The sequence below is a fragment of the Varanus komodoensis genome, unplaced genomic scaffold, assembly GCF_004798865.1.
Source record: "Varanus komodoensis strain SLA01 unplaced genomic scaffold, ASM479886v1 scaffold93, whole genome shotgun sequence".
Taxonomy (NCBI): Eukaryota; Metazoa; Chordata; class Lepidosauria; order Squamata; family Varanidae; genus Varanus; species Varanus komodoensis.
The window spans coordinates 959,364-986,176 of NW_025336635.1; the positions used below are offsets into that span (position 1 = coordinate 959,364).

The 26,813-nt window shown below is 53.0% G+C and overlaps 3 protein-coding genes across 3 annotated transcripts; 1 reads left to right on the forward strand and 2 right to left on the reverse strand.

Moving 5' to 3' along the window:
* Positions 1–1,284: 1,284 nt before the first annotated feature.
* LOC123017444 (probable G-protein coupled receptor 33) lies at positions 1,285–2,313 on the reverse strand. Its single transcript, XM_044418791.1, has one exon. It carries the CDS (start codon positions 2,311–2,313, stop codon positions 1,285–1,287), a length of 1,029 nt encoding a protein of 342 aa, XP_044274726.1.
* Positions 2,314–10,684: 8,371 nt separating this feature from the next.
* LOC123017464 (sialic acid-binding Ig-like lectin 12) lies at positions 10,685–21,250 on the forward strand. Its single transcript, XM_044418818.1, has 8 exons — positions 10,685–10,719; positions 13,897–14,020; positions 14,175–14,558; positions 16,948–17,250; positions 18,113–18,163; positions 19,048–19,308; positions 20,018–20,081; positions 20,242–21,250. Exons 2-8 carry the CDS (start codon positions 13,960–13,962, stop codon positions 20,402–20,404), a joined length of 1,287 nt encoding a protein of 428 aa, XP_044274753.1. The 5' UTR covers positions 10,685–10,719; positions 13,897–13,959; the 3' UTR covers positions 20,405–21,250.
* A 2,099-nt stretch (positions 21,251–23,349) lies between these two features.
* LOC123017445 (probable G-protein coupled receptor 33) lies at positions 23,350–24,387 on the reverse strand. The gene has a single exon (XM_044418793.1). It carries the CDS (start codon positions 24,385–24,387, stop codon positions 23,350–23,352), a length of 1,038 nt encoding a protein of 345 aa, XP_044274728.1.
* Between the last annotated feature and the right edge of the window lie 2,426 nt (positions 24,388–26,813).

Genomic DNA, 26,813 nt, shown 5'->3' on the forward strand with positions numbered 1-26,813 from the left:
TTCAGCCTGAACTTTAAAGGCACTGTCTGCAGTGCTGAACCCTGGCCCCAGAATAGGGCTCTGAAAATCAGTGCCAAGAGCTGATTTTGCTTTTGCTCGGAAGCTGACTGGCAACTTCGCAGCCGGTTGGGGCAGGGCAAGGCGCACTCATGAGGAAACGTGTGCTCACGCGCTGTGAGCAGAGCTGGTGGAGGGCTATTGCCGCCATCTTCGCCTTAAGGCAGCCCTCTTCCTCTGCAGTCTTCACAGTCGCACCCTCAAGTTGCAGAGCAGCACTGGCCCTTTTTTGCCTGCTGGCCAGATTAGCACAAGGTGGCAGGAGGTGTTTTCTGCCACCGGATGGAAGACTTAAAATGACTAGGAGTTGTCCAAATCTTTTGAGCAAGTTCCTCAGTCACAAGGCAGGAACATCTGGGAAATCTGACATGAGGAGGAGAACTTATGCAAACATTTAGATGTACCTGTAAGGTAATAGGCAGCCGGGTGGGCAGGATTCCTCTGGGGATTCAGGTGTGTCAGCCACCTAGAGCTGGAGGGTCTGGGGAAGGAAGCAGGAAGATGCTGGGGTAGAATGCTTCAACACTGGAGGACTGCAGGCACTGGGGAAGGGCTGCTTATTGCGCTTCCTCCAACGCATTGCCGGGCACGGCTCCCTGTAATCCGAAGTGGAGGTGGCGGGCCCTGCACACCATGCATTCCAGTTGACCCCACAGCCCGTGTCTGCCACGCTATTCCTCACCTGGGGGTGACCATCTACTTGCTGCATTTCAGTGCACTGCAGACAATCAGAACATCCTCGCATAGGAATCTGGAAGTGAGAACTTGCCTTCATTCAGAAACCATTGCTTAAATGTGGAGCAGGAGACAAAATCTTAGGCCTGAAGGCTACAACCCTACAAGGCAGGTGTTTTTCCTAAGGGCTTCTCTAAAGAAGGCATTGATCGTGCTGTCATGATCCCTCACCCAGTAAAGCGCGTGGAGACTTTCCACGGCGCCACCGTTCTCTGGAGCCTCCCCATGTTTCCCACCCTTTTTAGGGTGCTGTGCTGTGCTTTGGTGTTTTGAATGAGAAAAGTCTGGTATTAAATTCTAGATCACAAAAGCCTGGGGCAAAAGCAGCACCTAACTGGATACAGGGCAGATCTACCGCCGGTTGTCTGGCTATTAGAAAATGCAGAAAAGCAGAGGAATGCAACCTCCTGGCAGGGTGGACGTGTAAAAGATCCATTTTTCCTCCCATAGTGAAAACGGAAGAAGCCTCAGAAAAGCCACAGATTCAACCTCTTATTTAGAAAAGCCCTGCCTCACCTTCAGCTGAGTATGTTTGCCAGAGCCACCATCTTCCGTTGTGTTTGCATTGTCCCCAGGACTGCTGGGAACATCCACAAAGCCTTTGTTTAGCAGGGTGAGCATGGATGTTTTGAAGACCTGCTGGAATTTCTCCCCAACGAAAAGATAAATTATGGGGGTGCCACAGACATTGAAGCAGACTCCTGCAGCTGCGAGATCCCACAGGATGCATGTTATTTGTTCTGGTATGTGACTAGCCAGCAGTGCAGCGTGGTAGAGATGAAAGGGAAGCCAGCAGATGAAGAACGATGCCACGGCAGCCACCAAGACTCTGAAAGGTTTCCCAGTCCTCACAAGCCTTTTCGTCTTCATTTCACAACTAATCCAGCAATAGCAGCCCAGGATGATGATGAAGGGAAGGAGGAAGGCCAGCAGGAACTGGACCAAGAAGAAAGCCAGGTGCATGGGCGTGTTCTTGGAGAAAACAAAACTATAGCCACACTTCATCTGGCCATTGACTCGTTCAGTCTTCAGGGAGAGAAGGCTATAGGCACTCAGGAGGAGGGAAGCCAGCCACACTCCCGTGATCAGCCTCCGTGCCAGGGCTGCCGTGCGGAACCTCTGCGACCAGACAGAATGGCAGGTGAAGAGGTACCGGTCCAGGCTGATAACAGTGAGCAGAAAGACAGTGGTGAACCTCATCACAGAAAAGGAGGAAAGTACAATCTTGCACATGATCTCTCCAAGGGCCCAGTGGAAATCAAGGATGATATAAACGGCAAAGAAGGGCATGAGAAAGCAGGTGAGTAAGTAGGAGAGAATCAAGTGGATAAACCAAAGGGTATTCACTGTCCTCTTCATCTTCATCCCCAGCACCCAGAGGAACGAACCATTCATAATTATCCCCACCAGAAAGGACACCAGGATAAGGACGGCAGTGATGATGCTTGCGGAGGCACTGGCCGCTGAAAAGCAGCTGTCATTCAGAAGCATGGCGGAAGTGTTTCCGAAGGGGATCGCCATGTCGTCTGGTCCGCACGGCTCTGGAGGAAGATGGAAACAAGGCTACAGATGGAGGAAGATGTTTGGAAGGGAGAACCAGTTAGAAAAGGAAGCCCACTTGGCCACTGGTCCTCACTGCTGGGTGCAGCCCAGGCCTGGCCTTTGTGTGAGTGCGTGCGGGTGTGCTGCGTATGGGCGTTTGCCACAATGCAGGTGTGAAGGTGAGGCGATGGGGTAGTTCAGGGTTCAGCACTGCTCCACCCAGCACCCAGATGTTTGCCAGCCATTCCAACAAGTCACCCTCACCGGGCTAGGAAAACATGTGAAGTTGTGCCCAATGAGGGTCATTCTTTAATTTGGGCTGGCATGGAACCTGCATGCAGAGGGAACCTCGCAGACGGTCGAGGCTCATTCGCTACCTTTCTGTCATGCGCACTTGCCCCACGTGCCTCCTCTTGCTCGTTCCAGTTAGGGATGAGCAAAATTGTCACATAAATGTTTTCCTGCTGACCCTCTTAGTTTTGGCCTTAGTCCTGATTTAAAAATTTGCATCAAAATCCATCTGATTTTCATGTATATTTGTAAGAATTTTTACCTAATACCTATCTCCAGATCTAATCCTGTCCTGAATTATTGGACTGCCTAGCTAATTTATTAATTAATGTGCTTTCAGCGTTGATGTAAAACACTATAAATGCATCAATTAAAAGAGTCTTATATTTATTATCCTGCATTTTAATTTCTGATTCTGTAAGACACTTAGAGGTAGCTTTGAATATGGGAAGCAGCACATTAATTGAATAAATAAATAGATAGCAAAGCATTTGTTCCATATAATGCTTTTTTGAAATTTCTTTTCTATATTTTCCCCCTTCTAATGCAATTATGTGCAACAGATACATTTCTGCATGCATTTTTAAAATTGGAGAGCTCTATTGCAAAATTTTTGAAAATTTCTAACATTTGGTCCTTTCATTGGTAAAAAGTAATGCCTCCTTTCAGCACCTCTGTTGCCCGGCAAGAGGTGGATGGAGCCAGAGGGCTGCCATGGCAAGGAGGGAGAGCAAGTCCAGGAGGGACTTGTCAGTGGGCCTTTGCTGGAAGGTGGACCCTCGACAATTGCCCAACCATTCCTTCCTCTGATGCTCCTGGACTCAGTCTGACACCTGAACTTACCAATGCCTCCATCTCAAAAGCTCAATTTCCCTATTGCAGAGCAGGATCTATGAGAAGCATGAGCAACAGTTGGTCCTCCGGCTTTTTTGGCCAGCCATCCTCATCATTCAGCTCCATTGGCCAAGTGGGCCAGGCCTTATGGATTTCGTCAGCCAAAACATTCTCGGTTCTATCGGCAGTATTATGAGTCTCCCTAGTGCCTCATTCAGATGCATAAGGTGACTTAAGTTTAAAGTTGCACCCATTCTAAAGCTTGGAAGCTTGCATACACATTGATGTGCGCACACGTACTTCGAAACTATGTGAAAACCTTAAAGCAGCCCCCAGAATACTCACACAGAGCAGGGGAGCGGCTCGCGAGCAGTTTGCAGAGCTAAGCAGTCCAGTGTGCAAACGCAATCTGGAATGAAGGGGAGTGGGCAGTCAGCCTGGAAGTGAGCAGAGAAGGGTCTCCACGCCCCAGCCACGTTGCAGAAGGGCTGCCCCGCACACGCCCCACAGCAGCCCCCACTTACTCGGTGGCCTTCTCTGCCTGTCGAGGGGCTGATCCTCAGAGTTTGCGCAGGACTGGTATAAATGCTTCGAGAGTGCCCGGTTTCAGGTGGAAAGTGAACGTCACATAGATGGGTTCTCCAGAAAAGCCAGTTCCTTATTCTCAGTTCTTTGAAACAGTGAACCGAAGATGCATAATGCACAAGTTCCACTTCTTGGTGTTCAGCTGGAGGGGCCGCTGCGCTCCCCCACACGCGTGGGCCCGGATGCGACTCCTTCGCATTCAGGGGTGCCTGCTTTGAATGAGTGCTTATTCCTTGTGATCTGCAGCTTAATTATGGAGCTCTCCCTGCCAGTGTTCAAAGTGGGGAAAGAAAGGGAATGGGCTGGTTCTGGTTCTGGTTCTGGTTCTGTTCCTGACTGTGAGCAGGAAGAGGGCATGGCGCGTTTCGGAAGGGCTGGACGGAGCTGCCTCCGAAGAGCAAACGTGGGTTGGTTAGACCTTGAAGGGCAGAGGGAGGTGGCTTCCCTGCCCTCTCTGAGCACCGCTTCAAATGTCTTCATACTATGCATTTGTTCTGCTTAGAAAATATGCAGCCAGAGCACAATAGAGGAAATAGACGTCATGCAGGCACTGCACTGGGTAGTTCTGTTTCCCGAAAGCAGCTCTGGTGTCTCCTTCAAGGTCTCCCCACCAGTTGCAGCCACTGAGCTCCAGCTGAACCTTTCACCTCTCTTCTCCCACTTCAAAATGCATCTGTCATGATAGAGGTTTTCCCCCTTCCATCTTTTCCAAATTTCCCAAATGCTCCACGGGTGTTACGTTGCAAAGACAGAAGAGGGATCCCAGTCTATCCAGAAACATTAGCTAGAGTCAAGTCAGGATGTTTCCAAAGAGGTAAGTCTGCTATATCCTGATACATTAATCTGCCACCATTCTCTTTTGATGTGCCCACAATTCTATTTAAGCATTATTTAAGATGTACCTTTGAATGCATCTTCTTCCAAAACATGCTGGGAGTGCTCAACAGGAACTCCGTCTCTGGGCTGCTGCAAAGAAAAGGGGATGGGAAGCTGTTGACATAACTTGAGAAAACCTCAGGTACATAAAATGTGGTTCTTTGCACGGACAACAGTCTAAGCTGAGGGACTCCACACTTTAGGTTAACAATAATAGCGGTATCTGTGCAAATAGATGCACACCCACTCAAGGAGATGTGTGCAATTTCACTGTTCTTTGTCCCCACCATGTGGTCATCATTGATACACTTCACATGAACTGGGGATGTGAGAAATGTGTTCATTTTTGCAGATTTGCAATTGGGACATATACTCCTCTTTGAACCTCCACTCCAAAATGGCCATGTCTGTCTCAGCAAACTTGCTTTGAGAATAACTCAGCTGAGTTTTGCATCACTGAGGTATGGAGTCTCTCCTCCCCTCTCCTCTCCTTTTTTGGATATCAAAATTTGCATACGTAAAAAAGCTCATTCCTATTTTCTGTACTTCAAGAGGAAAATTGTAATTACAATTTTCTATCAGCCTCGAAATTATACCCAATTTTATGTGCATGGTGTATTTTGTTTTAGAATTATGAATCAATGGAAAGGCATCTCCTCCAAACAGAACCATGATTTATTGACGTTCTTTTCTTTGTGGCAAGTTTCTAAAAATGTTTGAGTGCTTTTCCATTCAATTTACTCATCTTTTCTTGTTTTCTGCCTTAAGCCCTCTACCATGTTAGGCAACTTAGGAGCCAAAATATTTTCTGCTTTTTCCACCCACCTAGGCTAGGGGAAGAGGAAACTGCACTGAACAGGAAATGTGAATAAAAAATCATCGACTAAACTGTAATCTGTTTCTAGTGTAAATATTTTATAGATAAATACATAGATAACATTATCAGTTCTGTGGCAAGTTAGCCATTAACTGCAATGACTCATGGCTGATGCAAATAAGTTCCCTTATAAACATGTTCTGTTCCCTTATAAACATGAACCAGACAGATTTCTCCCAATCTCTGTAAAACTTCCCAGATATGCAGCAAGGTCTGTGGGCCCAAATCACCTCCCCGGGAATGCTCAAGGATGGTGCTTGAATCGCTTTTTCTCACCCCCCCCCCCCATCTAAGCTTTTCGCTGGTTCAGGAAAACCCCACATTTCCTGACCTGCTGTTAATTAAAGTTGCAATCTATTGATGCTATTTGTGAAGCATAATGACTTCTGCTTTTTGAAATTCCTTCTTTCCTGAATTATAGTGCTCACAAACCACATCGGTGCATAGGCTTTGGGGAGTTCGTCGCACACCCTGGTAGCTAAGAGGTAAGAATACTCTTCTAGAATTGCTCCAGAATGAGCCAGAGCTAATAACTTTGCAGTAAATGGAGGGGGTGGAGGGCACCACTGAGAGAAACGTCATATTTAATGTATTTAACTTTGGCTGGCTTCCACTTTGGAAGGTTTGCTCCCTTGCTCCTCATTCAAGTTCCTTCTCCGCTCTTCTTCAGCTTGCTTGGCCAGAGTACCCCAAAGTTCTAGCTTGTTATAAGTTATCTGGACATTTTGTGGTTGTGACAAATTCTGTGACAAGACAGTCCTAACAGTTTTCTTCTTAATTATGCTTCTGCCTCACCACTGGAGGAAATTCTACATAAAGTGATTTTCTGCAATGTATGCCCATGTGTTAGGATATTTTAAACTCCTTTTAGCTTTCTTCTGAGTAGACATGTATAAGACTGCACTATTCCTTGCTAGAAACTGGTTTAGAATTGCAGCCAAAGAAGGAAGGAACCACCAATGTTTACAGAGCCAGATGAAAATCATTTAGGGGAGGGAAAGATGAATATGTTCTTTGAAACGTTATTTTTTTTTTTTTTTGATCATTCTTCTGGGTGCACTGGCCATCAGGGACCACTTCTAAAAAGAGAGAGAGAGAAGTTGTGTTTAGGGACCATCTAATGCAGCGAAGGCGGACAATGCTATGATGCCATTTGCACATTTTCTGTTGAGAGGGAAGACAAATACAGCGTGTTTGAAAGACTTTCCTTGGCAAATGTCATGGAACAAGTGGAAGTAAAACATGCATCAGATTATGCAGTATTGATACTGGTGATCCAAGGAACATGGGAAGCGGTCTCAGACTGCCTCAGGCCCTCGGTCCATCTATCCAAGAATTGTTGATGCCGACTCTCCAGGGTGTGGGGCAGGAGGCCCAGAGATGCTGGGACTGAGCAGATGCCTTTTGCTCACGAAGCCAGAGTGCAGCATCTGCTTGGACTGGGACTGGCTGCAGACCACTGGCCACGCACGCTTTGGGAGGCTTTGGGCCAAGGACGCTCTTGTGTGCTGTTTTGGCTCCTCAGAGTGACTATCCAGGAATAAAATGGCATTTGCTTCCCTTGCCTTCCCCCGTTTTCTTTGGAATAAGAACCATTTTGCAGGGAAATACAAATGAAAAAGATTGAAAGTGTAAAATGAGCACCTGTAGCTGCACACATGCGGCATTGGTAGCCCCAAACTCTGAAACGCTTGCGTAAAACAGAACCCGAGAGGATTCTCCATGGTCAGTGTTATTTTTGGGGAGCGGGGATCTGCTGCGGTTTTGTTGTATGGCGATCGTGTTTGTACAGTTTCAGTGGCCTTAATTCAGTACTGTGAGCTGCCATGAGAACTTACACTGATAGTGGGGGGGGGGGTAAGGAATGGGGGGGGGGGGGGGAAAAAAGGGGGAAGGGGGGGTGGGGAATCCCCCACACATGGAAACCACGACTGAGGGGCCGTGCAGCCTCCCAGACTAGCTCAGGCCAAGCCACTGATCTGCCTGCCAGGCACAGCACCCTACCTGTGCGTGATCAGTACCTGTGAGAAGCCTTCCTACATATATGCCCATGGGTCGCTTGGAGATATCCTCCATTTCCACACGTCGGTGGTGGTGTGGGGGGGACCCTGCACCAACCAGGATCTCTTGCCCCTTAGAAGAGCTTTAAAGAGAAAATTCTATTTGTGGTGCGCTGGCTGGCAAGAGCTAAACTGAATTGTTCCATTTGCAAAGGGTTTGTTAATTTTTCGGTCCATTTTTGGCCTGGTTGCCAACTGTGTCATGAGTTTCCTAACTTGAGCTTAGGTGCTACAGGACGGTGGAGGGTGGGGCGGAGGTGCCCAAGGGAGTGCTCTCTTTCTCATTCCTTTTCCACCTCTCTCTTTCCTTTTCTTAGGGTCCTACAGCTGACAGATGAATTACTGAAGTTCAGAGAGGAAGAGAGGAGGAAAGCGGGGATGGGCTATTCCCTCAAGTTCCTCATTCTTGGCCTAGCTCCAACATGTCTGCCTCGGGAGGGTAAGGACTGGGGGAAGACAGGTCGCAGAGCAAACTCCGGGGGTTCACCAGGAGTTTGAGGTCTCGGGGGGAAGGGGCTGGTGCTCTCTACCTGGGAGGCTGACTTTCTTGTCTGCTCCCTTGCAGGTGTTCAGCGCCGGGCAGAGAGTTACGGGTTGAATGCCCCTCCTACTGTCTCTGTGCCACAGGATCTCTGTGTCACCCTCCCCTGCAATTTCACTTACAACTCATGCCAGACTTACACCCCTTCCCCAAATAAGCCAAGCCAGTCCTCCGCACTGGCCAGTTTCACTGATGTCCCTGCATCGCGCCATGCCGATAACACTGCACCGTCGTGTGCCTATGGGTACGAAGAAGGGCACGTGGTGGCCGCCAGCGATGGGGGGAAGCCACTGCAAGCTACGCTCAGAAGCGCTCCGAGGGTGGAGCGTCCGCCAGCCTGGCGGATGAATGACTTCACCCGCCAGGAGAGATCCAGCCATCCGGCCTCCTTGGTGCATCGTGACCTGAGTCATCAGGCACAGTGGAGGAAGGGATTCCCAGTGGACCGTGGCGCAGATGAGCCCTGGCCCTGCATCCTGGTCCGGGCAAGCGCCTGCGATCGCCCTGTTCCCACAAGCACGGCTGCAGTGCGTTGACCCAGCGTTTCACGCGCAGACAATTGGAGATGAACTTGCTGAGCTCCAGTAACGGAAGATGCATAAACATTGTGCGCACATGTGCACACACCCACACTGGAAAGAAAGAACATAGCGTTAGTAGACTTGACGTCCCTCCTCCTTCGCCTGCATCCACGAACCAGACCCTTCTTTGGGAGCAGTGCCCCCGGCCCCCACCACCCCCAGCACAATCCCCCCCAGCCTGCATGGGAAAAGATTAAGTCGTTTTCCAGCATAACAAGCCAAGCAGCAGAATGCTAGGCTTGAAAGCAGCAGTGGCAACAGAAGAGCAAAGCCCCACTTCCCCATTTCAAATGCCACCTGCAGCCCCGCGCTTGCGCACGGGAAGCCGTGCCATCCCAAAAGCACCCTCTGAGTGTAAAAATGCGCCAGGCTCCTCCTGTGTTTGGAAGATCATTCCACACGTGCAGGCATGGGCCCGGGTCCCTCCCCTTGCAAAATGCCCCGTGCATGCTCAGAGGGGTTGGCTTCTCAAGCAAGGCTGCAGCCCAGAGTTTTCCTCCTCCCTTCAAGCCCGATGGCGCCCCATCTCCTGGGGCAGGGCCAGTTGCTCTCTCCCTCTTCACCTCTGCCTGGTCCCTCCTCTGCCTGCTCTGCCACGACAAGCAGGACGGTAAGCTGGGGCGGGAGAAATGGGTCAAGAGAAACTAAAGGAGCCCAGCCGCCTTTGCGCATCTGTGTGGATGGAGAGGCCTTGCCCCCAGCCCAGCTCAGGGGAAGCGGAAATGTGCTAGGCAGGAAACCCTGAATAAAAGATCACCAAGGAAAACGGGAGATGTGAAGTCCTAATAATGGACCATCACCGTTCATGCAAGTCCTAATAATCGACCATCAAAATATATAGAAGGAATCTCTGATGAACTAATATTAAACTTTCATACAAGAATAACACAGTCTCAAGGAGCCATATGCAAGTCCCCTAAAGCGTTGCATGAAACGCCTGGGAGGATCTTGGGTCTTGATAGACGTCGTTGCGGCTGGAATCCCTGGACGGGGAATGGCAGGATTGCCTTTCTCAATGGATCTTGTGCTCTTCCAGTTCCTTTGCATTCTTTGGTGGCTTTGTCAAGTGTGCCGAATATGTTGCGGAGATGCATTGCTAAGGGTTCCCGATTTGGCCAGGAAAAGCAGGCAGGCGGGGTGGCTGTGGCCGTTTCCAGCAGGCTGGTGCCGAGCGCTCTGGGAATGTCTGGAAATCATGCGGAGCCATGGGGCTCCCTGCACGAAATGCCGCCTCGATGTCGCTAGAGGAGCCAGGCAAGGACGAGTAGGCCAGACTTCTCTGTGAATGTTGCAACACCGTTTTCTTTGTGTGTCTTCTCCGTTCTTATTGTACCGTTCTTAACGATAATTTCATTTGTACACAGCCCACGAGCCTGTGTGAGGCTCCGCCCACTCTCCTCCCCGGCGCAGGCCTTGCCTCTCGAGGGAATGCATCTCACCCTGAGCGAGGCCTGAGCATGGGCGTGACCTCACGGGAGCACCCGAGGATGGCCCTTGCGACACTCCTGCGCAGAAGCCCATCCTCCTTCGCTCTCTGCTTGCCCAGTCAAGTTGCGCAGGTCCCTCCCTGCTCTTCCTTGATGGTGCAATCTCCTGATCCCTGCTTCAGAAGCATAACCATTTCTGCTTTTCATAAGTACTTATTCTGGGAAATCTTTCTTTCCTGTTGAGAAACTCTCCTGATGCAAAACTAGGGCAGCCATATCAGCACATTCAATTTGGGGAGGCCATTGCAAAGAGGTAAGAACGCTCTTCTGGAATTGAGCAGGATTCAACCAAAGTTAGTAACTCTGCAGTAGCTTGGGGGCACCACTGAGATAAAAGTAGTATTACAGAATTCAAGTTTAGCTGCCTTCCACTTCTGAAGGTGCTTGTTATTTGATTGCTTAACGAGGACATTTTCCCTTCTCTCCACAGTTCTTTGGCTTTTTGGCTGGACTGCCTTCAGTCCTAGCATGTTCTTAATTATTTTGAAATCCCCAAGTTATGTGACAAGTGGTTTGACAATATAGCATTGTGATAAGAGCCCTGTGAATGTTTTGGAGGGAGTATCTACAGCCTGTTTCTCTCTGCTGTGCATGCAGGCTTCATGAAGGCTCTGTGAATTTCATGCCATGCAGAATCTTGAAGAGCTCTGGCAAACCTGCATGCTTGTCTTTGTCCCACTGATCAGCATCAAGCTGCCCGAAAAGGGTGCCAGCATTCCTGCTGTTCATCCAGACTATCGACAGTCCCGCCTGAGCACGTTGGCATGTCCGAATTGCATGGCTGCTAATCGGGGGGCTCATGAACGGATATGCGCATTCGAGGTTCTGCAAGAGACACTCCTTCCTTCCCCAGGACTGGGAGGAGGAGCAGAGCGGCTCAAGGACATGCCTTCTCCCTTCAGGAGGGTACCGTGTGACTCCCCCCCAACCCCGCCGCCGGCTGGCCTCTTAGGTGCTGAAGTGGGGGATGCTCCTGCGTTCTCAGTCTGGCTTGCCTGGAAGGAGACAATCCAGACTCCCTGATCTGAACATCACGTCCAACAACCCAGGGTGGAAATTGAATGGGGCCAAGGTCCAAAAAGCATAGTTTTGTTTGGAGAAAAAAGGTTAATTTGTTACAAACACGAAAATATAAACACAACAATTACAACCACATTCACTTTTCTACAAAGTGAGAGAAAAGCCCTTGGCTTTTCACGTATTAATTCTCCTCCAGTCAAAATGGGCATGGATAAGAAGCGTGTACTGCACGGGTAGGTATGGATATTTTATTCATGGTACTGCATTAGTTTTCCTTGTAAAGGAGAGCGAAACTTTTAAAATTCGGATGGGCATTGGCTGCATGTAGCAAACAAGCAGAGAACATCACTGCTGTGCGGAACAAGGTTTTCCAGGAAGGGGCCGTGTGGTTTGAATTCTCTGCCTGGCTGTTCCAGCTCAATCCCAGGCCTGTTTTCTGGAAAGTGAATCTCTCTAAATTCAGTGGGATTCAGGCTGCGACCCGATGCACCGTTAGTGGGAGCACACTAGTGAAACCCGCTGGGCTTACTTCCAAGCAGCTTGGGAGTTCCCTGCTAGAAACAGATTTAGGACTGCAGTCAGAGAAGGAAGGATGAACCGTCAGTTTGCAGAACCGGGTGCAGCTTGTTTTAGGGGAGGGAAGTGTGAATTTGTCGTTGAAAAGCTCTCTTTTTTGCTGTTGGTTCTCCTGGGCACGCTGCCCTTTAGTGATCCACTGAGAGAGGGGGGGAAGGGGAAGGAGGGAGGGGGCAGGGGGAAGGGAGAGGTCGTGTCTGGGGCAACAGAATGTGATCAGGGCAGCTTATCCTGTGACAATATGTGGAGCTTTTCTGTTGGGAAGGCAGGCAAATAACGGGCTGAGTCTGGGAGACTTTCCTTGGCGCAAACGTCAGGGAACACCGTGGGGCCGTTTCTGCGTGGAGCGAGGGGCAGGGGAGGCTGCTGCGGGGCGGCTCAGGGGCCTGCTCCATCCAGAGGTGCATGCTGAGGCAGCAGTGGCCCCGGAGGGCTTGGGCAGGAGACCGGATGTTCCCGGGTCGGACGGGGACCTTGCGCATCAAAGCTGGGCCGCTGCATCAGTTAGGACTGAAGCCGGTTCCAGAGCCCCGGCTGGGAGGCTCCCTGGCAGACTCTGGGCTGGTTATGGACTCCCAAGCGAATCCGCGGCGCAGGGATATTCTGAGGGAAGAATAGAGAGGTAGGGGGCCACGTGTGCTGGCCTGGCTCCTGGGAGGAAGGGGGAAGGGAGGGAGGGAGGGAGGGAGCAGTTCTCACCTACTGAGCGATGCCCCCTGGGAATACCATGGGTTATGAGGGTCATCCCAGGACAGTCTGGCCGGCACAGCAAGCTCCCCCCTCCCCGCCCCTGCCTTCCTCCCAAGTCCCAAGAGTTTTGCACCGGCAGCTTTTGCAGGAGCAGGACACCGCCAAACATCGGATGCTGGAGAAGCGCAGGGGAGAGCTGCGGCCCACTTGGGAGCTTCCCAGGAGCTCGCTGGTCCCCACGGAGCATTCAGCCTGGCCCCGCAGAAGTACCTTCTTGCCCTTGCAAGGATGCCACCTACAGGAGCACCCCAGCGGTCCAGCGGGGCAGTTTGAGACCCTTGCAGTGACCCTCAGGGCGGGGTGGTGGTGGAAGGAATGCAGACTTAACGTTTCTCGCCTCCCCCCTGCCCCAGGGACCCCCCTCCCCATGATTACCATCATTTCGAGCTCTGTATTCCTAACGTCATAGAGCACAATAATTCCAAACTTAGAAGAAAATGTTGCACAGACTCCCCATCACAATACTCTGGCCAGGTGCACCTTTGCATCTCAAAATCACTTTGATCAGAGCATTAGCATAAGGATCCAGGAAAGCAGTGGCTTAGCTTCCGCTCTCCTGCCCCATTTACTTTGGAAGCAGCACCTTTTTGCTGGAAAACATATATGTGGAAAGGGCTGAACGGATAAAAGCAGCACCTGTGGGCGTGTGCAGGCCTGGCAGGTCGCCCTCTAACACTAAAACGTTTGTTCCAACCCACCTGGGTCAGTGTCAGCCTCTGGGCAAGCAGCCCGGCTCTTGCCCCAGTGAACCTTCTGGGGGTCCCCTGGGCTGTGGGCCCACAGCTGCTCCATGGGCACACGGGCAGGGCGAGACCTGCAGCAACCAGGAACCTCCGTCCCCTGGGGGAGCGCCAAAGAGACCAGCCATCTCTGTGCTGAGCGGGCCATCCCTGTGCGGAAGCCTTCAGGTCAAGTGGGCGACGACTACGATGACCATGACGACTCCTGCCCTCCACCTGGTTGGGAAGTGGGACCTGGGCCTTCCCCAGATCACGTTTAGGTGCCACAGGATGGTGTGGGAGTCGGAGATGTCAAGGAGCCCTCTCCTTCTCATTGCGTTTCCACCTCTCTTTCCTTTCCTCAGGATCCCGCGGGGCTGGAGAAAGAATCACTGAAGTCCAGGGAGGAGGAGAGGCGGGAAGGGAAGATGGGCCGGTCCCTCGGCGTCCTGATGCTTGGCCTGGCTTCGGCATGCCTGCTCTGGGAGGGTAAGGCTTGGCGGAGGGGGCGGCAGTCACATCCTGTGCGAACAGCACCGTCCGTTCTGGGGATTCCCAGGATTTTCCGGCCATGAGCAGGGAGGCAACCTGGATGCTGCCCTCTGCCTGGATGATCAGCGTCCTTCCCTCTTCCCCCTTGCAGGTGCACAATGCCTGTTACGGAATTACTGGCTGACGGCCCCTCCTGCTGTCTCCGTGCCGCTGGGACTCTGTGTCATCATCCCCTGCAATTTCACCTATGAACAAAGGCATGCGGACAGAGATGCCCCTTTGTATGGCTATTGGTTTGAAGCAGAAAGTGTTTACACAGGGGCTCCGGTGGCCACCAACAATCCAAGGAAAACAGTTCAAAGCTACACGAGGAATCGCTTTACTCTCTCGGAACATCTGGACCAAGGTGACTGTTCGCTCACCATCAAGAATGCCAGGAAAACTGATCGAAAGCAGTACATTTTCAGAGTGGAGAGAGAGCCTCGTGCAAAATTCACTTACAGTTTTTATGCCGTGCCCTATGTGAATGTAACAGGTGAGCGCTTGTGGGGCTGCCTGCTCTCTGCCCAAGCCCCGGATTTCGGGCGGGATACGCCATGCACAGCAGTAAAACACGAATGAGCCACGACTGTGAGGCAGGATCAGGCATGCACCCTGCTCTCTGCATGTGACCCACGGGGTGCCGCAGGCAGAGGAGCCCTCGGGTGCCACGTGGTGCTCTGGGGAAAGCTTCTCCCACCTCCTTGCCTCTGATCCTGGTGCCTTTGCAAAGCCAACGGAAAGGTGCCCAGACTCTTTTGCGCTGGGCCTCCCTCCTTGCCCCGAGGGGCCTCCCGGATTCCTTCGAGCCCACGTGTTCGGGGCTGCCCTCCACCCGGTCCCCCGGCTCCGCTCACACACTCAGGGTCTTCACGTCTGCGTGCGGCTGGAGATGAGGCCGAGGTGGTGCACACGCCGGAGGGGGGTGTGGGGTGAGCTGAGCGCCCCGCCTGAGGGATTTTGGCAGAGTCAGGGCGAGCACAGCACCCTCCGCACCCGGATTCTGCAGGCACCCACGCTTGGCCGGCACTTCCTTCTGCACGGCAGGCAGGCCGGCCGGCCGGCCTCCTTCAGCAGCAGAGAGGGGCTGCTGCCAGCAGAGCCGCATCCCCAGAACTGGCTGCAGAGGGGCAACAGGCAACCCACGGCTGGAGACCATCTTGGCCGAGGGCCGCCGTGGCCGGTCGCGTCCCTCTCCCCCATGCCACGGTTTCCAGAGATGCCCTGGGTTAACCTTTGCCAACGCAGGTCAACAGAGGCATGGGGTCTCCACAGACTGGAGCACGTGAGCTCCTCGTGAGCATCCCCTGCCCGTGGGCAGACCCCAAGCTCTACAGATGCTTTGAGCATTCGCCCCAAAAGGACACCCCCCCCCCACAAGTGAAAGGTTGGTGTGCTGGTTCTTGCCCAAGCGAGGGCGCCCTGGAGCTGCCCAAATCCTGGCCCCGATTCCCCCACTCCTGCTCGAGAGTTGGGACAGTCTGCTGGGGGCACCACCCCATTGAGGGGTGCCCAAGTGCCCCTGGCAGCAGTGCCGGTCTGGGGCAGCTCCCAGCCAAGCTGCCTGCCTGCCACTCTGGCCAGGGGGCTTGCTGGCGGGGGGGGGGGTCTGCATTCAGACAACATGACAGGCGGGGTGGCAGGGAGGAATGCCAGGAGAGACCACCCACAGTCCTCGTCCCGCTTCTGCTCTGACTGGGCCCTTCTCTGTTCCCTCCGCCAGAACAAGCGGGACTGCAAGAGGGATGGACTGCAAGCTGGGCAGGAGGAAAGGGGCCAGGAAAAGGTCAGGGGGCCAAGCAGGGGAGGGGCCACTGCACTGAGCAGCCGAATGACAGAAGGCCCACAAAACCGGCAGAGGAGGCCACATGAACCGGGGAAAGGCGTTTCAGGAGGAGACGGTGCGATCGCGCATTAGGCATCGCCTGGCAATGTTAAAGCTGCATGCAAGAAATCACTCGCAAAGAGCCACAGGCAAACTCTCCGATGTGCCAGATGGAAAACGAGGCATGTGACCAGGCCTGGGTGGGCCCTTCAGTGCAAGATGATGGCCCTTGCCGGACTTCCCCGCGTGCAAAACGATGCTGCTTGGCAAGACTGGAGGTGCACTTCCGCGACCCTCCGGTTTGCTGCACGCGGGTCGATCTCAGTGCACGCAGCTTGCACTGTGGAGCCGTCCAATCAGTCTGACCATCAGAGGCAGCTGAGGGTTGCCGGCTGGGTCTGGGACGGCCTGCAGGAGGTGCTGTTGGGCCACTGCCCCTCGCACCAGGTGGCACTGGAGGCTCTGGGAGGGCCCGGTTTGCAAGCTGGCCCTTCTGCTACCCGTGCAGATGATCCCTCTGCGAAACACGGTCTAGAGGTTTTCAAGGGGCGAGTCAGCAGCCCCAGCTGGGCCATATGAAGAAGGTTGCGCTGGAGGCCGCACTGTCTGATTGCTGTGGCCCTTTGCTGTTTGGGCTGCTGGAGAGATTTTTCAGGGGTAGGCAGAGTCCGTACCCAGAAGACAGAGGGAGACCGCAGGCAGATATGCTTAGCAAAGGAAGAAATTCGGAGTGGCTCCGTATTGCAGGGTGGAGCTGAGGATCAATCTAAGGGTCTTGATACAGATTTCCTCACACTTTGAACAGACTCACTGAAATGAGTGGAACTTAGATCCAGCATTCTATTTTTCTCTGCATACTTCAACCTCAGGCCAGGTGGGGGAAGGCCCCTAAGCTACGCTCCTAGCAGCTTGCTCAGGAGCTTTAGGGGCAGGGACGGAGATCTCAACGGACACGTTATTCTGGCCCAGGACAGAAAGGCCAGCCTGGTGCTTCGAATTTGTCTGAGACGAAGTGCAGCAGGTGGGCAGCTGTACCTTGACTCCCTTGCTCTCTTCCTAGAACTGGGAAAGCCAGAAATACAGATTCCAAGAGAGCTTCGGGCAGGCCAGCCGGTAAATATCACGTGCACAGCCCCAGCAAGTTGTCCTCCAATGTCCCCAAACATGACCTGGGAAGGCATCTCTGAAGCATCCACCTCTGGGATCTCTGCCATGCTGCCAAGTGGCTCCGACATTTATAGGACTGTGTTCAACTTCAGACTGTCAGCGGCAGACCACGGCAAGCTTCTCACGTGCAGCGTCAGCTACGGGAAGGGGCCCGAGGCAACGCAAACGGCAGAAATAGTCCTGCTGAATGTCCACTGTGAGTGACTCTTTACCTCCTTCTCCCATAATTACTCCCATGGGGCTACCTTGCCTGCATAGCCCCACTCGCATGGGTCAACAGTGAGTGGAACGAACTGGAAAGCAGGAGAACGTCAGCTTGGCACTGTTCAGGGTCACCGTGAGGCTTGGCAGTCGTTCTCTCGCTCAGAGGTGGGTTCCCCGTTTGGATGCCATCCCTGGGCCCCAGAGGAACTCCTCTGCCCATGACGTTGTGGTCAGATGGAGGCCTTCGGAGGCACCGTGGGGCGCTGTGCTCGAAGCCCTTGCCCTCACGAACTGGGAATTCCTGGGTGGAATGTGGCCTGGTGCAGTCCAGGCTCTGCTTCCCCAGTTTGCCGTTCCGGCTTCGCTGCTCCTGCGCCCTCCCGACGGGCAGACAGGACCTGGCCCCTGCCTGGAAGCAGCTCGCCTGCCTCGGATGCCCGAGCCGCAGCAGAGGGCGAAGGCACTTGGCCAAGCGGGCCCCTGAGCTGCCGGAAAGGGCTGGCTTGGCAGAGCCTCTGCCGCCTCAGGATGCCCCGCTGCTCCTTCCCTGGCTCTGCAGAGCTGCTGCGGGGGAAGCAGAGTCCCAGGCACAGCGGCCTTTCCCCCTCGGCTCCAGCACAGCAAGACTCGTGCAGGGGGGAACACGGAAACAGCAGCCGAGCAGCAGCGGAGGGTCCAAAGGAGGTGGCGGTGGGAGGAGGGAAAGCGGTGGCACGGGAGAGGAGTGTCGAGGGTGGCCGTGTGCACGCAAGAAGGGGAGGGAGAGATGCCGGGATGAGGCTCCCCCCCCCCACCTGCTGCTGAATCCGACCGGAGGGGATTGCTGACCCACAGGGCTTGCTCTTGTCTTGCAGACCCGCCCCAGACGCCCCAGTTCAGCGGGGAACTCATACGCGCGAACAGAAGTAAGTTTCCTCTGCACTTGCACAGCCGCGGGATTGCGCCTTCTTGCCCCACAGCTCCTGGAAGCAGAGGGCGAGAAACACCAGGGAAGCCCGCAGGCTCTTCCAGGCGAAGGTGGCCAGGAAAGACCACGCGGCCCGGCAGAGCGGCAAGTCCGGGAGGTGGCGGAGAAAGCAGCCTCCCGTGCTGGGCGCGGAAACGGAGCCCTGGGGGCTCGGCTGCTGCCTCCCTTCGGACCTTCCCGCACAAGGCGCTTTCCGTGCGCCCCCGGCTCCTCCCTCGCGGAGCCTCCGGCGCTTCGCGCGACGTCCCGGCCTCCAGGGCCCGGATGCTCCGGCGCGAGCACGCGCGCTCGCCTGGATCCGCGCTTGGCCGGACAAAGGCAGCGTGCCGCCCCCGCGCACGCGTGGTTCTGCCGCCCTGCAGAGCCCCCTGGCGCTTGGGAAACGCGGTCCGTAGGCAGGCAGAGGAAGAAAGACCCGGGGTGAAAGGGGCCGATCCCAGCCACCGGACGGACGGCGCGCAGCACGGCCGCTGGGGAAGGGGCGCCCGGAGAGCCGCCTGATCGCGGAGCCTCGCGGCGGAGCCGCCCGTGCCTCCGTGGAGACAGCGAGGGCCGAACCTGACCTCCATCCTGCTGTCGGTAGCCGGCAGGCCAGCAGTCGCGTCCTTGCCCTGGAGGGCGAATCAGCCTTAATGATCGGCAGACCGCGATCATAGCGATCCCGCGGGGTTTGGGATCGCGCAGGCCAAAGGCTGAAGCAAGCGTCGCTTCCTTGCTTTGTCTTAAATCGGGCTAAGTTGTCCTGGGCTGGGGAAGTGCAGCGGCTCGTCCTGGGAGCGGAGAACTGGCGCAGCGCCTCACCGTCTCTTTGCAATCTCGCAGATCTGCAGAACTTTTCCGGTGTGACCCAGATTAGTGCACAGAGGGGTGACTCTGTGGTGCTACGGTGTGAGGTGGAGGGCAACCCCGTGCCCAGCGTGACTTGGGTGAGGGGCCCACAGCCCCCCCAGACACTCCAGCTGGTCTCCTCAGAGAACGAACTGAAGCTTTCCAGCCTGACACAGCAGCACGAGGGCAAATATGAATGCCGGGCCCAGAACAGCGAAGGCTCCAGCAAGGCAACCTTCCTGCTCTCCACAACAGGCAAGTGAGCCTGCAATTGGTTGGGGTTTGCTCAGGGAGCTGCTATTGGGGCAGACAGATGTCCGGACTATGTGGCGACTCAACAGAAGGCCCCAGGAGGATCCAGCCCAGATCAGTGCTGGTCCAAAGAGTCCAGCATCATGCCGTTGGGGGGGGGGGCACTTGGATGCCTCTGGGAAGCCCATGGCGGGGTGTAGGGGGGGACACGAGCACAGTAGCAGCCTCTGGCCTGGCCTCACATCCAGGAGGCAACATGTGGCCATGAGGACTTAGAGCGACGGATTAGCCTCTTCTTTTTCATGCGACTGCTGAACCCTCTGAAACATCATCCACATAGCAGTGGATGCCCTGACCTGCTCTGTGTTGTGTGGGGAGCTGCTGCCTTCCTCCACCCGGGATCTCCCCCCATTCTCCATCATTGGGCAATCTAGTCAATTCGGACCCTACAGGTATAGCAGCTCGGCCATCAGGCGCCACAGTGACAGCACAGCAAGTCATTGGCTGCTGATCCACACACTCCACATGACGTGAGAACGGAGCATTGAAGGTGGTTCGAGAGCACAAGGGGATGCGCAGTTGAACAGCCCCAGCATCCCTCCAGCCCACCAAAAGCCTGGCACGGGCAGGTTCAGCTTCTTGGCATGATGTCTTGCATGGAGCAGGGAGGGTGGAGAGGGCCGTCCTGACTCACAGTATCTTTCTCTTGCAGCCCCTGCGGAGTCTGGGAATCTGAGCACATTCATTCCTCTAGTGCTTGTCATGTGCCTGGTCAAGTAAGCCGTGCTCCTTTTCCTCCAGAACTTTGCCCCGCGTGCAGCTGGCGGCAAAGCAGGACAGAGGTGGGAGGGATGGATGGGCAGAGGCGGCTCCCTCCCACCCCCAGCTGGCTAACTAGACGCCTTGCTTGATTTTGCATCGCTATCTCATTTTCAGGGCTGTGCTTCTCTTCTTCTGTTTCTTTGCTTTCCGGCTTTTGGACCAGAAGAAAGCTGCATCTGGAAAGAGCAAAACGAAGAGCAGGGAGGCGGCAACAGCACAGGCAGCCCAAGCGGTCGAGAAGCAAGCGGAAGCAGCAGTGCCGTCAGCACATGTGTGAACTGTCCCGACTGTGGGCCGGTGGGGCACTTCTCTGGGGGCACGGGACCTCCTTGTTTGGCAGTAGCAGCTGGTGGAGCAGGTCCCGTGAGCTGGGAAAGATCCTGAGTGGCCCCAAGGGAGTTCCTGTTTCCTCTCTTCCCACTGGAGCAGAAGTTGGCGAGGGGGAGGTGATTGTGGCCATGTTGGGCAGGGTGGGATGTCTTTCTTAGACGTCCATGGACGACTGTTCAGAAGTTGCAGCTTGTGCGAAATGTGGCAGCCAAATTAAGACTAGGGACCTAATGGCCTCAACACACAGTACCAGTTTGGATCTACTTGTGTTCATCCCTGTTAAACCTAAGCCTCATTCAAGGTGCTGGTTTTCAACCTATGAGACTCTATCTAATGTTGGGCTGTAATACCTGACAGAACACCTCTCCCAACCTGAAAGGGAGACCTTACTCTGAATGCTCCTCCAGGGGAGTCCTGGGAGAGTCGCCACAAGGCAATGGAGCTTCTCAGTGCTGGCCCCTCAATGATGGGGTTGTCCCCCCAGTGAGGCCTCCCTGGCACCATCTTTGTCAGTATTTTGGCACCAGCTTAAGACTGACCATGTCTCCCAAGCATCTAATGGCATCAGTGATATTCAGTGGCATCATGGGGTCATCTGTGCCCCCTGTTGAACAGGTCTACCACGTACTGAAATGTTAGCTGTCGTTTTTATTTTTCTTTACATTTTGTACATTGAAAAATTCCATGCAGTGTTTTACTGTATTTATGGTCTGTGTTTCTGCGTGTTGTGAACTGCCAAGAGAGCTTCAAGTATTGGGTGGAACTGAACTGAACAATGAAATGCATAATATAATCTCCTGGAAGCAAGGATTTGAAGCTGGGTACTTTTGGAGGGATAAATATTGCTGTCCAAGGTCCTGAAATTAACCAAGTTCCAGACGAAATCAGGTCACCAGGTCTACTTAGTAACCTGAGCTATTGGGCACAGTGGATGACGGAATTCCCCAATGGAGCCTCACCCTGAGCAGCCCTGCAGCTCATTTCCCAAGTGCAGGGCAGGAGGACTCAGATGCTCAAGTGGGTAGAAAGCCCAGTTTGGATGCACAGCAGTATCTGACATGAATTCAGGACCAGGTGGTCTTCCGCATTTCTTCTCCAGGGGGCAGTGAAAGTTCCCATGATGGTACAGTTATGCCAGGCTGAGGAGGAAAGGGTAGCAAAAACATGAAGACAAGCTGGTGCACACGGACTGCTTTGGGTAGCGCTGGCTCCAGGATTCGGGTGGCACTGGACAAAAAGCCTTCAGTGGTTCCCTTTCCTGAGTGGGTTCAGCTCCTCTTTGCAGCCCACTGACTTGCCTCTCCTTCTGGACCCAACCTGCTCAAACAGGGAGCACAAGGCCCTGGAAGGATGCTGCCCTTTCTTCTCACTCTGGTCACAGAGTACGTTCATGAAGAAAGCAGGGACTGCGCAGTGGAGCATCAAGGCGCATGGGCTTGGAGAGTTGGCAGTGGGCCGCTGTGGGACACATGGACCTTGGCAGCTGCCCAGCAATGCCTGCCTCTGGTATTTACCACGATGGGGCGACTGAAGCACCCTTTGTGCACATCTCCAAGAGTGCCTCCCCAAACCTGTCCTCCAGCAACAGCGTTCTAGAAATGCAGCCCAGCACAGACAACATTCTCACTGCCTCAAAGGCAGACTGGGACACTCACTCATAAATGCACATACTCCAGCTTCAGTTTTCTTCTTGCTTTTATTCCTCCATTTTCTTTTTCCTCCACCGTCTGCCACTTTTTCTTCCACTTTCTTGAACAGCTTCAGTCCAAGCACCAACAGAACTGCTGAAAGGGTTCTCCCAGCAAAGTGTGCATGCGGTTCCAGTCTTAAGTCACTGTTCCTCTTGTGTCTACTCTCGCCATTTCTCTTTTATCCCTCCCTTGCCCCTTCTCTTTCACACAGACATCGAGAGCACAAGCCAATGTCTGCTAGCCTGCATCTAGGCGGCCATCAGATGCTTTGGAGTCCCAGCTCTGCCCCTAGAAACTCACCCCGGGGTCTGAGCTCAGACTCTGCGCCAGGCACCTCCCCACCAGTACAGAAAATGCCAGGCTGACTGTTTCTCTGAGGTCGCAAGCATGACCGTAGAGAAGGGGGCTTAATGGACCTCCCAGGGTGCAGGGAAGGGGGGGTACCAGTGCTGCCACCACAGGGAGCATGCTAGTGGTGCCTCAGCATCCTTCCACCTGGCCCCAGAGCACCTCTTTGCCGGCTGCCTAGCTGTTCCGCCAGGTGAGAGGAACACCGAGGCAGATTCACCTCTGTCCTCCTCCTCCTCCTGCCCTGCGTTGGATGTCTGGCAGCCTCAGGGCTGATTGGTTTTCCTTTGCTTCTTTTTCAACATCAAGATTCAGCATGGAGGGAGGGTTGTGCAAGACACCTTGCTCACAAGCTGGGGAAGAACATTGTTAGGCAGCAGAGTAATACGTTGAAAAGCTGCATGGAACTATGTTCAAATGCAAACGTGTATGCTGCAAATTCTATTGCAGAAGCAAATCCTGACAAAACAGCCATAGAACATTACGCCTTAATATAGTGATATGCTAAAATGCAATTGGTACCTCCACTTTAATTTGCTGCTGTTAGCCTCGTGAAGAAAAGCTGTATCTCAGCACCACTACTGAGCTTCGGAAATGGATTGTTCTATTACATTATGAACTGTGCACTAAATATCCTTCTGAGTAACAAAACGTGTCAAGTCCATTGACCTGATTCAAACTGGGTTCTTCTTTCTGGAGGCTAATATACTGGAGAGTCACCATCCAGTTGCGTGGTCCGCAAATGAGTTTACTGTATTAAAAAAGATAACACACAGGAATCACGCCACCCAGATGTGCATTGACGCACGCCTTCTTCTTCAAGGAAAGGGCAGATCCCACTTTGGAGTCACCTTCACTCCAGCTGGGGACCAGCATGGTGGGCATGGCTGATGTACATCATGGGATCATCCATAAAACTTTTCTGAAGTAGAAGGAGAATGGATATCTTGAAGATTTTCTGGAATTTCTCCCCAACAAAAAGATAGAGTACGGGAGTGAAACAGATATTCAGACAGATTCCCATGACAAAAATTCCACGCAGAGTTTTTACTGTCACTCTGGATGCCCCAAGCAGCAGTGAAGCATTGTAGAGATGATAGGGGGACCAGCAGACGAAGAACGATGCCACAGCTGCCACCAGCACTCTGAACGGCTTCCTATTCCTCACCAGCTTTTTCTTCTTCATTTCCCGTCCCATCCAGGAGCAGCAGCCCACAATGGTGATGAAGGGAAGTAGGAAGGCCAGCAGGAATCGGACAACAAACAAAGCCAAGTGAATTCGGTACCGGAGAGCCTGTGTTGTGGCCCCATCCCAATCACTGGAGAGAGCATAATTATTGACACAAGCGGTCTTGCCTTTCTCCATCTCTCGGGTCTCCCGAAAAGAAAGATTAGGGGCACTTAGGGTGAGGGAGACCAGCCATACTCCTCCAATCAGCTTCTTTGCCTGAGATAGTGTTCGGTTGTGCTGGGACCAGATGGGGTAGCAGATGAGGAGGTAGCGATCCAGGCTGATGATGGTGAGCAGAAAGACTGAAGTGAACATCCCCAGAGAACCCAAGAAGTTGAGAATCTTGCACATCACTGTGCCAAAGATCCAGTGTGAGTCGAGGAGGATGTGGGGGACTAAGAAAGGCATAAATGAAGTGGACATTAAGTAGGTGATGATCAAGTGAGAAAACCAGAGAGTATTCACTGTCCTCTTCATCTTCACCCCCAGCACCCAGAGGAGGAGTCCATTCATGGTTATCCCCACCAGGAAAGAAACTGAAATACAGCAGGCGATGGTTACATCCCAGGGGGTTATGGCTACTGGATAGTGACTGGTGTTGGCATTCGTTCCTGTGGTTGAGGAATTTCCCAGGGAGAAGGTGGTGTTGCCCTTGTCCATAAGGTCCTGAAGGAAGAGGAAAGAGAGGTTGAGTTGGTGGCCAAAGAAGGGAGAAAAGAATGCGAGAGGAAAGGAAGATGCAAAGAACGGGAAGAACAATGGTCTGAACAATGAGAAGTTTGGTATCCCAGGGCACTCTGCACCACTTAGCCAAGGAAGCAGGTTTCCCTGCGATTTTGAATGTTTTCTTAGTGCAAAGTCTTATTTTTACCTTCATTTTACCCTAGGATCTGGTGGAATTGGGGCACCTGGAAGCGTTCCATGCCACCCACAAGGTCCCATGCTCATCTCTGCTCTGTCTCCCACTTCTTTTGAGGAGATGCTACACTGCTGTCAGGAGGTCCCTTGATGACCCAAAGAAATGGAGCACCTGTGAGTAAAAGGAAGTTGGTCCAGAGGGAAAGACGAAGAGCGTATTATCAGAGGGACATTTCATGCCAGTCCTGCAGGAAGCCTTCCTAGTGGCTGTGAGATTCCCTCCCGGAAGAGGTCACGTTTGAGCCTTCTCTGCTGCCTTCTGTCGGCAGGCAGAGGCTTGTTTCTGAGAAGACCTTTGGCCTGCACACGAGCCTGTTGGGTTGGGAAGTGCTTTGCGTCCCCCTCTGTAATTTCTGTGTTTTTCAAAGCTGTATTTCAAGGTATTGTTTTAACCCTTTTTGTTTTTTCTATATGCTGCCATGAGTGTCACCATTGGCTAGAGAGGTGGGTTACAAATCGAGGAGGAAGAGACGGTACCAAATAGTGCTTTTCTAATTCATTTTGTGGAGCGGTATATCAGTGATCTGAATAAAAATAACATAAGCACACAGAGGGGGGGTGGGGAGGGGGTATTTGCATGTTTTATGACTGGCCGTCCCATTGTGTGATGCCATGGAGGACCATCGACCTCCAGCTGTGCACACAGGGCCAGAGATGTCGGAGGGACACTGATCACCAAGATCAGAATGAGTTGCAAGCATACACTGCCTTTCTACTCCTAGTATGTGGAAGAGGAACATGAAACAGTCCACTTCCTCTCCCATATTCAACAGGCGCACTGGCTCTTGAGAGTAAGCACGTCAGCTGCAGGAGGTAAGCAGAAAGCCTCTGACCAGAATGCTAAGACCAATGGGGATGGGGCAGGTTGGAGAAGGTAAGGTGCAGTAGGGCCAGAGGCAAGGGCAAATGCAGACACAGGCAAGGTTCAGGTACCAGTAAGGCAAAGGCTGGGCCAGAGGCAAAGGCAAAGAGCAGAGAAAAGCAAGATCAGAAACCAACAAGACATGGCAGAAACCAACAAGACACCAAAAAGGCTGGGCCAGAGGCAAAGGCAAGGACAGGAGCAGTAAGGTCCAGATACTTGGAAAGGTATGGTAAATGCAGAGGCAAGGAAGAGTCTGGAACAGGCAGGAGTCAAGGTACGGATGAATGTGTTGGGGACTAGAGATGACCATAAAACAACAACCCCAAAGTTCATGCTACTGCAGCCAAACTAGGAAGGGCAGCATGGCTCTGACAGCACCTCCTGGGTCTTCCAGGAGGCTTTCATCACTGCAGTGGTCCTAATCCTTGCAAGCACCATCTGGTCTGGTACCAATCCTGCCAGCACTTGCAAGGTGAAGCAGGCTGCCAACGATACCCAGCCACAAGAGGGAGCCATATTGCTTTGCAGATCCCAACAGCAAAGGCCGTACTGAGTTACAGCCAATTTAAATCACATGGCACATCTTAGCTAAGAGAGGACCCAGTCCTGTGGTTTTGGAGAGGGGAGCATCTGAAGGGCTGTAAATTAGGCCAGATCTCCCCTTGCGGTGGAGAGAGGTCTGACTCCAAAAAGAGAAATGCAGCCTCAGAACCTCTCCCTCTGCCCCAAATTCTGCAGAACCCCCTCTGGTGACACAGCTCTATAAAGGGCAAAGTGGGCAGCTGGTGCACAGATGGAGCCACATTCTGGAAGAGGTTGTGGAACCTGTGGATTTAAGGTCGTCACAATCTCTGTGCATCCCCCCAGAATGGGGAGATGTGTGCCATCCATGGAGTTTTCATGTTTCATTTCCCTTTCACCAATGACCATGAAAGTGAAACCTTTCTTTAAAAAACTAGAAGAAAACAGCAGGAAAAAAATGCTATTCCTGCCACATTTCTGAACTCGTAGAGATTCCAATGCTGAACCTCTGGAAAAGGGCAGATAAAATTTTCTTGCGGAGGCCAAAAGATGCAATGCCAGAATCGCAATGAAATCTAGGACCAGATCACATTTACTGCTTTTTCACCCTGGGCAACTGCCTGGAACCATTTATGCTCAGAGGTTTATGGGCATCCTATTGAGGATGCAAAGAGCTTGGAGATACAATCGCCTCTGTGGTCCTTCCACCCCACAAAACAGACCGGCTGTCTCAGAGCGGCTTGGCAATGTGTTGCCCCTGCTTGCAAAGAAAAGAGGCTGA

What these genes read in the sequence shown, in the direction of transcription:
- LOC123017445 (XM_044418793.1), bottom strand. Translation starts at nt 24,387, where the DNA reads ATGGACAAGGGCAACACCACCTTCTCCCTGGGAAATTCCTCAACCACA.
- LOC123017444 (XM_044418791.1), bottom strand. Translation starts at nt 2,313, where the DNA reads ATGGCGATCCCCTTCGGAAACACTTCCGCCATGCTTCTGAATGACAGC.
- LOC123017464 (XM_044418818.1), top strand. Translation starts at nt 13,960, where the DNA reads ATGGGCCGGTCCCTCGGCGTCCTGATGCTTGGCCTGGCTTCGGCATGC. An exon ending in ACTCATACGCGCGAACAGAA is followed by an intron (nt 18,164 to 19,047) that starts GTAAGTTTCCTC and finishes GCAATCTCGCAG; the next exon opens with ATCTGCAGAACTTTTCCGGT. An exon ending in CTTCCTGCTCTCCACAACAG is followed by an intron (nt 19,309 to 20,017) that starts GCAAGTGAGCCT and finishes TTTCTCTTGCAG; the next exon opens with CCCCTGCGGAGTCTGGGAAT.